Source organism: Mastomys coucha, unplaced genomic scaffold (genome assembly GCF_008632895.1).
Source record: "Mastomys coucha isolate ucsf_1 unplaced genomic scaffold, UCSF_Mcou_1 pScaffold20, whole genome shotgun sequence".
Classification (NCBI taxonomy): Eukaryota; Metazoa; Chordata; class Mammalia; order Rodentia; family Muridae; genus Mastomys; species Mastomys coucha.
This window is the reverse complement of record NW_022196903.1, coordinates 49,497,624-49,508,833: the sequence shown is the minus strand read 5'-3', so window position 1 is coordinate 49,508,833 and position 11,210 is coordinate 49,497,624. Positions and strand designations below refer to the sequence as shown.

Genomic DNA, 11,210 nt, shown 5'->3' with positions numbered 1-11,210 from the left:
CACACACATATATATATATATATATATATATATATATATATATATGTATATGCATTCCATGTGTGTTTTTATTTCTTGTTAGTAAATAGTCAGTGTGCTTAAGTTGCACTTTGGAATAGGAGTCTATCTGATGATCAAGGTACTGTCCACTGGTAGGATTAGTGCATCAGCAGTGAAGAGTAGGAGACAGGAAGTAAACGTCTATTGAGTGCCCACTGTATGCAGCCACAGTGCTAGCAACTTTCTATGACACCTCTCATAAACCTGTGTGCTATGCTGTGTATAGGGATTGTTTCCATTTCCAAATGATACTGTTTAGAATTAGTCAGTGGAGTCAGGATAGGAAACAGGATCTGTGTGTCTCTATAGCATGTCTGTCTCATGCCCTGGTACACATTGGCCTTCAGGGCTAGGCAGACCTTGGAAAAGAATACAGTTGCACAAATCTCATGTTGCTGATCCTTTGACAGGCCCCAGACTGGGAATGAAGGGATGTAGGAGGAGCTTGGTGCCTGTCTCTTCCACCTAGTTCTAGTCTTAGAACCACGCAGAAGTGAATAGGTCTTGCCAGATCTTTGAGTTGTCAGAAGAGACCAAACATCTAAATGCCTGTCTTCAAATATTAGCTGCAAATTCAGGATTCTAAAGGGCAGTATTCAGCCCCAACCAAGAAGTCCACAGGCCTATATTACCCTTCTGGGAAGCATGTTAGTTGCAGACTGGCTCGAACGACCCAACGATTAACTGTTGGGGGCAGATGCTCTCAGAGGCACTGTTTAAGCTCTAGCAAGTCTCCTCTAGCTCTTACCACAAGTTGGGAAGAGTTCATGACCCCCTCATTATCTCCTAGGAGAGGGCCAGGCTGAGATTTGAGGTGAGTTAGGCTCATAGCCTGCTACTGTTACACTATAGTTCATGCCCAGAATATTCTCCAATTCCCCCTCGTTAAATGAAGACTTGGTTCTCAGCCTGTGGCACTCCTGAGAGATAATGGAATGTTTAAGAGTGGTCCTAGTGGGGAGTCATGGGTCACTGGGAGCATGTGTCCTTCATGCAACAGCCCCTTCCTTGTTTTTTTTTTCCAGTTTCAATCAGGAGGTAAGCAATGCTGCCTGCCATAAGCCTAATCATGGGCACAGAAGCTGTGGGGTCTGTAGCCATGAGCCAGAGCCTCCCAAGCTAGGAAATGGTGAGCCCGAATAGTTCCTCTATTGTGAGTTGGTTTTTTTTTTTTTTCCAGTGTTGGAGAGCGAACATACTTAGTTAATACCTTCTAAGTTTTTTGGTTTTTTTTTTTTTTTTTTTTTTTTTTTTTTTTTTGGTAGTCCCTCAATCAATGCCATGGCTAAGATCAAGTACCTCCTGACTGTGGAGTTTTACGCTCTAGTCTTCCAAACCCCAAAGGAACATGTAAAATCTCTCTTCTCTTAGGCAGAGCTGGCTGAATCTGAGATACCTCACCCTCTAGATTTTAGGTAAATCTTTTTCCAGGCACTTCATCATTCCTTCTTATTTCAATAGCAAAGCTACGACAGAAGACCCCATTTATAAATGAGTATCGTTCATCCGATTTTCAATTCAGCAGGAATGTCAATAATTTTAAAGATGCATTTGTCAATCAATAAAAATCGTTCCTTTGCTTCCCTAGAAAGTATTGTTTCACAGGCTTTGAATTCCAAGTTCCTAGGAGAATGCGGAGTAGGGAAGACCGGCTGGCCACTGGCTCTCATTCCTTGTATAAGGAAAGACAGTTTGCACAATTATATGCACAACAGCTAACAAGCTATAGTTCATACAGAGAGTCATTTTCTTCCTCTCCAGTAAGTCAAGGCTTTCTTACTATTGGCTGGGGTGACTGATGGGGGTCACTCTAGCTTGGTGGAGATAAAGGGCCAGGGCAGTTTGGCAGCCACACAAAGGACCCCCTGCCCAGGCGCAGGGCATTCATGTTTCAATAACTCCTCCCTGAGCTTGAGAACAAAGCCCTTTTCTCCCACACAGCTTCCTCCCTCCTTGTCTAGACATTCTGCAACGGTTTCCTAGTTACTGGAGCACAAACTCCAGCCCTGCAAGCCTGCCCACTAGCCTCCTGCCACCAGGCGCAGGGTGAGTGCTGGGGGAGGCAACTGTACTGGATGAGCACCAGAAAACTGTTATCCCCAAGAGGAAGTCATGAATCCTGAGGAGGTCCCATGGGACCTGGGCCTAGGAGATTCTTTGCTTAGCAATGGCAGCATATCTGAAGCTCTGCTGAGGATGGAAGAGCACCATATGCAGATATTTAGCTTGAAATTTGTAACTGGTAAAATATACATTAAAATGACCATTGAGATCATTTCTAATTGTATAGATCAATAGTGTTAAGAACATCCACTCTGTTAGATGACCAACCCACTTCTTCCGTCTTGTCAATGTAAACTCTCTTGTTCCCTCCTTTGTTCAAACCCTGCAATCCCTGTTCTATTTTCTGTTCCCGGGTGGAACTGAAATCATATAGTACAGATGGGACCCACCACATCTGCTGTTGTGGTTTGAATGTGAACTACCCCACAGACACTCGTGTGTCAGAATGTTTGGTCCCCAACTAGAGAGCAGGCCTAAAGGGGGGACATAGCTGCAGGAAGTGAAGTGGGTCACTCGAAGCAGACTGTTCTTACTGTCTACTCTGTTTCCTGACTGAGACCCCAGTGTGCCCAGCTGCCTCATGTTCCGGTCCGCATGTCTTTCCCAACTTGATGTACTAGGAGCCAACATAAATCTTTTCCCCCTTAAGTTGCCTCTTGTCAGGTTTAAGTCACATAATGAGAAAAGCAGCTGGTATAACTTAAGAATGCAACTTTTCATGTCTGACATTACCAAGAATAGAAATTTTCACATGATGGGTCAATCAAGACAGCACATTAAACATGTATAAAATTACAGTCAGGTTATATGTATAAGGTGTATAGAAAATATCACAGATTTCATGCTTTAAGTTTGGGTCCTTCCCCAAAGTATTTAGTCATGTGTGCATGACCAGAAATATGAAAATAATCTGAAGTTTGAAACATTGGGCAAAGAGATACATGTATTTGTGCTTTTCTGATTAGCTTATTCATTACCATACTGTTGGCTGCTAAATCTTAAATTAATTTTAAAATATAGTTCCTTGGTTTCACTAAACACATTTCAAGTATGCATTAGCCACACTTGGCTAGCTACTACTCATGGCCCAGACAGACTTCCAACTGCTCAAAAAGCACTAAGTGGATAGAAAGCTGCTGGCTTACACTGACAACTGGTAGGGGGTGTGAGTGGGAGAGGACATACCGGATATTTTTTCATACTGTGCCAGCTAAAAAATAATCAGATTTCCTTTCTCTACCTGTCACAAGACATTTGCATATTTCTGAATGAGATACTTATCCCAGCTTCTTATCTTTTAATGGCCCCTCTCCTCCAGTGCACGGCCAGCCATTAAATAATTAATTAAAGAATTTTTCTTAGGGAACCTAGAGAGCACAAATGTGCTTTAAAACGTTCCCAGCATAGACTTGGGAGATGCCTGTTTAGCATCACCATTGATGGGAGTTAAATTAGAGTGTTTCATTAATTAGAACTGAATTGCTAACCTGGCAAGAATCCTAATTAGCTTGTGCCACAAAGCAGCTGTATTCAGCAGGCCTACCCCTCGGCCTGCTGCTTTTAAGGCTTTTTTCCTTGAGATCCTCAGTGAATGTGGAAGCTATGTCAATCCAGTATTCTCCTTTAATGCACTTCCTCATGTTGTGGTAACCCTCAACCATAAAATTATTTTCATTGCTATATTATATCTGTAATTTTGCTATTTTATGAATCATAATGTAAATACTTGTGTTTTCCCATAGTCTTAGGTGACTCCTGTGAAAGGGTCATTTGATGCCCAAAGGGGTCATGACCCACAGGTTCAGAACCACTGCTGAAGAAAGTGGATTCAGCAAGTGTCTTTAATACTGGACTTTAAGAAGGGGCCATTGTAGGTAGTTAGGTGGCATGGGACCTACCCTCAAGGATGGTCTTTCTTTCTTCCTCCCTTCTTCCCTCCTTCCTTTCTCTCTCTCTTTCTCTTTCTTCCTTCCTTCCTTCCTTTCTTTCTTTCTTCCCTCCCTTCGCTCTCTTTTTTTCTTTCTTGGAAGCAGATGAAGATATATATTTACGAGCAACTAGTGTGTGTTATTATAGACCAAGCTGAGTGTGTTAGTGCTCATGGACGTTGAATAACTGGCAGGGTTCTTTCTAAAAGAGCAGGCCTTTCTCCAGTTCTCCAGCACCCTAGGCCTTTGCTCCTCTCCCTCCTCCACCCCTACTTTGTCCCTGTTTCCTGTATGGCTGTAGCTTTAACAGCTTCTGCTCAAGTTCAAACAGCATTCCAACTCGAATGACCGTGCTATGCCTCTTGTAAAAGCCTGTCCTCTGCTTTTGAAGTGACAGTCTGAAACACCTCTATAATCAAATCATTATCAGTAGCTTTGAATCATATCATGCTATGCAAAAAGACTAAGGGAAAAGGCCCTCAGGCCAGGTGCAGAGGTCACAGCAAAGGAGATACCTGGAGACAGAAACTTCAGTTTGTAGAATGTTAGAAAACAAGAGGATGCCTTTTTACTGAAAATATACTCTGTATAAGATATGTTGTGGATCTAGGTTTGCAGTGGTGTGCTAAAGAGGCTTGGTCCTCAGTGCTATCTTGTGAGGTCTTTAGATGGAGAGACTATTGATTGTTGGCAATGAGATGATTACAGAGGTGTTTGAGACTGTGGTTGTCACTTCAAAAGCAAAGGATGGGCTTTTATGAGAGGTGTAACATGGTCATATAATGTAGAATGGTGTTTGAACTTGAGTGGAAGCTGTCTGAGTTGCTACACAGAGAGCAGGGAGAGAGTCGGGGTGGCAGTGGGAGCAGAACAAAGGCCTAGCGTGTTGAAGAACTGGAAAGAGACCTGTGTGCTGCTGACAGTGGAGGGTGAGGAGGGTGGGATGAGGCTGAAGCAGGGAGACATGGGCCGATTAGGCTTCATTTACCAGGCCTTTGTTTTAAGAGCTGTCATCAGCTTTCAAAGTATTTAAAGCAGAGATTACATTATTGAATGCATTCTTTAAAAAAAAAATGTTGCTTTGGCAGCAGTGCGGAGCATGTTTTGAAGCAGGAAATGTTTTCCTGAGGGGTTCCCATATGACCCTGGCTAAAGACGGTGGTGCACAGTATAGTTGGGATGAAAGGGAATGGCTAATTCCCAGAGGGATGTAGGAGATGGTGAAGCAGTCAGCAAGGATGGCTTCTGAGGGCTTTAATGGGATGGATGATGGAGCTGGCCCTGAGGTCTAGAACTTTGAGAAAAGGCTCATCTTGAGAAAGATCAGCCTTGGACAGCAGAGAGTTAGCGGGGCAGAGGGCTTGGAGACTCAAGTTGAGAACTGAGCTGAGCTTAGCTATCAAAGGTATTGGTGTAAGGAATCCCTGGGCATGTGTGAATCCCACCCCTACCCAGGGAGAAGAGAGCAAGCCAGCCCAGGAGCCAACAGAGAGGTGGAGGAACACCCAGAGTACTGGCAGACTATGCCACTGTGGCTGAGTAAAAATGATTTTAGAAGAGTGCCCCACCTTTTATATCTCTAAATCATTTTCCTCATAATGCCCAAATGGATTAAGTGCTGGCCCCATGCATCTCTGGTCCAAGGGACAGATGGCTCACTGCATCATTGGTGGTTCTAGATGTATGGTTTCAGACAACCGAGGGTCAGAAATTGCAAAGGGGAATTGCATCTAAACTAAACACAACACAGACTATTTCATCTTGTTATTCCCCAAGCAATATAGTATATGAATTATTTATGTAGCATTTACACTGTGTAAGGCATTCCAAACAATCTAGAGATGATTTAAAGTCTACAGGAAATGTGTATAGGTTATTAGCAAATACTTTCATAGGAGGGCCTGGGTGTCTCTGCCGGGTCCTGGCATCAATCTCCCATGAATACCAAGGGATAACTGTATATCATTTATTCATGTGATCGTGTGTGTGTGTGTGTGTGTGTGTGTGTGTGTGATACCAGGAACAATAGCCTCTTTTCCTCTCTCCCTATGTCACTGACCTTTTTGGCTGCCACTATGGCCTGCTGCCAATTTGAGTTTACTTAACCCAGGAAGGACTAATCATGTGTGGTCTCTGCAACTGTGCCATTCTGAATCAGACTCCCCAGATCGATGGCAGCGGAATTCTGTTCTAAGTTAACCACAAACACTTCAATAGTTAGCCTGCAGTAGCTGCTGGTGTGTGAGTTAAGCACCATGAGTTGAAGTGCTCCCTGTCTAACCTGCTGCCACATCCCTCGATGCTCTTCTCATTGCAGGATGTCTGGCGCTCCTCCAAGTTACTCTTTTGTGGCTTTGCCACCTCGAGCTAAGGATGGTCTGGTGGTATTTGGGAAAAATTCAGCTCGGCCCAGAGATGAAGTACAGGAGGTTGTGTATTTCCCAGCTGTTGACCATGAAGCTGAGAGCAAAGTTGAGGTAAGTGATAAGATGTGATCCCTCTCCTCCTTCAAATGTCTTCCTCTGGCTTCACCTCTAACCCCCGATTTCTTCCCCAGAAGCCTGCTTACCTTTCAGATGGTCCTGTCATTTCGACTACTTCTGTGTTTCATGCAGATGTGCACAGAGCCTTAACCACAAGGGCACCTGGAGAACTCTGTTCACAATTGTCTTATAGTTAAGGAAAACAATATAATTCCGAAGACAAATCTGGAAAATAAGATAGATTCATTGAAGTCTATCTTGCCTCTTTACTTGGTTTCTTTTCTCTCCACCAGAAACCTTGAATGCAGAGTCCTCTTGCCTCGGTCCCCTGAGTGCTGGGATTATGGGATTACATGAGTACACACTACAGCTGGGCTGTTTTTTGTTTATTCAACAGAATTCATACTGTGGTGTCACAGTTACTTTTCTGTTGCTGTGATAAAACACCATGACCAAACCAACTTACAGAAAGAAGGGTTTATTTGTTCCAACATAGAGTACTAAGGAGTATACATGTAGAAAGAGCTTGTTCACATACTAGTCCAGTTTTTCTCTACAAACTCTTAATCATTTAACAACTACCATTAAAACACACAAATAAGTATAACATAACTTTCTACTTCTTTGGCAAATTGAGCCATGGGTTATGCATCTTAATTATGTTATACTTATTTGTGTGTTTTTGGAAAAAAATAAAAGATTTTTCTAACATCCTGCTTGGTTTTAAAGGTGCAGTTACCTACATGTCCGGTGTTTTCTGAACAACTGTTTCTGCTTCAATCTTTTAAGTACACATTAGCACCAAAAGGTAATAGACCCCCGATGAGGAGCTACCTGTTTTGAGGAAGGCAAAGTTGGGTGTGACTTGATGTAGTCATTCATGTACAGGGTAGTGGGAGACTGTGTCACACAGGGCTTTCAACAGGACTGCTTGCTTCTTGAGTTGAGCCACCAACTAGCCCATGTCTCTAACCTTCAGTGGAATTCTCATGCAGGCGAAGAGAAGCGTGAGTTTCTCTGGTGAGCTTGTCAGTTCCCACCCTCTATTCCTCAATGAGTGAATACCAGTGTCATTTGGATGGGAATGGTTTTCTTTTCCAGGAATAGGGCAGACTTCCTGGATGGATCTTGCTGGCTTGAGTTGTTGCCCTCTCCTGTCTGCTTTCCTAAATATCTTTACCACCTCCCCTCCCCCAAATCCTGACTGTAGAGACATACAAACTGAAACAGTCTTGTAGTTTTTAGAGGTTAGATTTAAATTCCCAAAGGCAGTGGTGTCAAGTACCATCTTATAATGTGAAGAGTGTTCCTCGAAGGCAGACAGATGGTTGGGTCTGCATCACTCACCAAAACCACAAACATGGATGTTGTTGATGGCTGATGATTGCTCTGACCAGTGGGTCTTGGAGAAATGGAGATACTGAGCGATGTTCAGGGCTGGATAATAAGACTGTGTGTTTTTTTTTTTTTCTGTCAGTCCATGAACTCTATGCTAGGAACTCAGTCATCTGTACTGCTAGAAGGTATTAAAGTAGTCCACATATGCAGGGCAAGTCCCACACGGTTGAAACCTGAGGACTAATAGTCAACTACCAGTATTAACCGTCCACACATAGATGAAAGACCTTTTGGTTGAGCAAGCCCCAGACGCTGGTGTGGAGAGAGGAGACACAGTGTCTGGCTGTTTGCTATTCACATGCCTGATCCGTTCAATCTATTAGAGTACCATAAATGGTTGCTAATACCATTTGTTTTAGGGGTAATTTGTTAAGTAACCAGAGTACCTATAATATTATACAAAATCCTGGTATAAAATTTTATAGGGCTCATGGCTGCTCTGTCAGAGAACCCTCGTTTGAATCTCAGCACCCACATGGCAGCTCCCAATCATCCCTGACTCCAGTTCCAGGGGAACTAGTACTCTTTTCTGAATTCTTCAGGCATCAGAGATACTTGTGGTGCATAGACACATACAAAGACAAAACACACATAATTTTTTCTTAAATAGTTAAAAAAAGAGTTTCATAAAGTTTGTTTTCTTTCTTCATTAACAAGCTTAGTAGGTACTGGCACTCCACTGGCACATCAAGAATCATCTCAGGAAACAGACATGGTTCTGTTCACTGGCTAACCCACAAAATGTTATCACTCATGTATGCTATAAGTTAAATCATGAGCTCTTGCATAGCTGGAGGCAGGGTTGATAATATCTAACTAACATTTAGTCTCTGGGACGCTCCTGATCTCTTGTCCACTCTCTGCACCTATGTTGAGAGCTGCCACTGCATGCATGTATATTTGTTGGGTAAAACAATACCCTAGGTGAAACCACATCCATGTTCTCTATTCCATTTGTCTCACTTATTTGTCCATACCACTGCATACGCACACTTCACACTGGAAGCCAGGACAGAGGCTGGCCCTCTCTACCTCCCCGCATTCCAGGATGCACAGAGACAGCTGCAGCTGAATCTCCTCCCCACCCTTCCTATCTTATTCCTAAGGTCCTCATCTGCCTTCTGTTATTCTCTTCTTACTAGCTCCTACTTCTCTCTGGATCCTTTCTCTTGAAAGATCACCAGCAGTTTCTTTACAGAGTTAAGCTGGCCCTACTTTTTTGAAGTGTTTGGCTGGATCACCATCAGGGTTGATATGTGTGCTGTGTACAACACGAACAGGAAGTAACTTCCCACAGACCCCTCATTTGTGCCCATCAGTCTGGTGTGTCTGGTGGATGGATACCGACATGAACTATATCATCTCATTTACGTTCTTCTGTCTTTGCTCTCAACTACCCATTCAGCTGGAACCCTAGGCCTCAGCTACATGGAGCTCTTGCCATTTCTTAGACAAACACCTCATATTTCCCTGTTTGTTTGATCTTCCTGCCATTACTGAGAACGTCCTTCTTTTCCCTCTTGCTTCATTTACTTGGTAGACTCCTAGGCATCCTTCAAGGTTATGCATGATCTTCCATTGTACATCAAGTGATATAGAAACCTGAAGCCAACACAGAGTTATGACCTAATGATTTCTGTGCCTTTTTTTTTCTTCTGTAACAATGTGGGTCCCTGGGGATCAAACTCGGGTCTTCAGGCTGGGCTGCAAACCCTTTTCCCTATTGAGCCATCTTGCTGGCCCACAATCTGAATCTTCAATGACTTCCAAAGGTTCATGTGTTGAAGGTCTAGTCCACAGATGGTGGTGATGTTGAGAAACAGTGGAAACTTTGCGGACCTGTTTGGATGAAGTGGGTCTCTGGGGGCCCAGTCCCCTGTCTTTCTCTACTTCCTGGTCACCAGGAGGTGAGCAGCTATGCTCTATCTCATGCACACTGCCATGATGCTCTGCTATGCCACAGCCTCAGAGACAACAAGCAGAGTGGCCACTCATGGAAGCCTGAGCCAAGGCAAACCATGGTCACTGGCACGGGGTCTTAGTGGCTGGCTTGCCATTGTCATTTGTGTCTCAGCCTACCTTTTAGCCTTCCTCTTGCCCCTTTAACTTCTTATAGTTATGAGTCTCCATTTTATCCTCTTCACAAGGACAGAATGGCACCTTCTTTTAGGTATTTGTCACTGTGAACCACAACCACTACCATGAGATTTCCATAGATGCACTCTAACACAGACTTAAAACAAAAACAAAACCGCCTCTGAGAGCTTCTCATCAAAAACTGTTAGGGGCTGGAGAGAGGGCTCTGTTGTTAAGAGCACTCGTTGCTCTTGCAGAGGACCCAGATTCAGTTCCCAGTCACCCACATGGTAGTTTACAACCATCTGTGACTCCAGTTCCAGAAGACCTAATGCCCTCTTTTGACTCTCACAGGCACCAGGCTCACACAGGGTATACAAGTACAAGAAGGCAAAACACACACGCACACAAAATAAAAATGAACCTAAAATTTATTTTTTATATCATCATTTAATAAAATCAACATCTCACCCATCTCATGCTGGTGTAAGCACACGGGTTCTAAAGTTTTAAGCACACAGATCCTGAGATTTGCTTAGAAACGCCCACAAGGGTGTTAAAGCTGCCTCCTGATATGACAGCTAGCATCCTTCCACATTCCCCCCACCTTGTTTGTTCACCTACCCTCCCGTCTCTCCCCCACCCTTCCTCTACCCATCAGTCATGCCTGTCACTTTGCTTGAGATGCTAAGAATAAGAAATGGGGTTCCCCAGCACAAGACTCTCAGTTCTAAATTTACACTGAGTGCCTTTGTTCCAACGCACAGCTGGGGGAGTGAAACAGCTGAGTTTGATATTCTTTAGTTTTTCAATGAGAACTCTCAGTTTATAACAACTTCTTTTAGGGCTGTAGACTAGGATGGATAAGACTTTTTTCTATTTATTACTATGTATAAGAACTGTTGTAGAAATTATTTAAATCCAGGCCGGGGCTTCTACCCTGCCTTTGGTTATTGAGTTCACAGATAAAAAACACTACCAGCCTTAATATTTAGCATTAGCCTTAATCAACACAAGAGCTGGGCAACGGCCTACCCTCTGTGCTGTTAGAATCTACTTTCCTATACACAACCCTGAGTTATTACTTACTATGTTTCATCTGGGCTGCTCTTAGCTCCAATTGGGCAGCCCCTAGGGCTACTCTCTCCTCTCTCTCTCTCTCTCTCTCTCTCTCTTTCTCTCTCTCTCTTTCTCTCTCTCT

General features: G+C 43.5%; 1 protein-coding gene across 1 annotated transcript in view; it reads left to right on the top strand.

The window, feature by feature from the left end:
- The window catches only part of Scrn1 (secernin 1), a 63,522-nt gene that overhangs the window by 12,266 nt on the left and 40,046 nt on the right, over positions 1-11,210 (top strand). Inside the window, exon 2 of the mRNA XM_031381968.1 lies at positions 6,370-6,529. Coding sequence (XP_031237828.1) covers positions 6,371-6,529 — 159 coding nt within the window. The 5' untranslated portion in view covers position 6,370. The remainder of the gene's footprint in view (positions 1-6,369; positions 6,530-11,210) is intronic.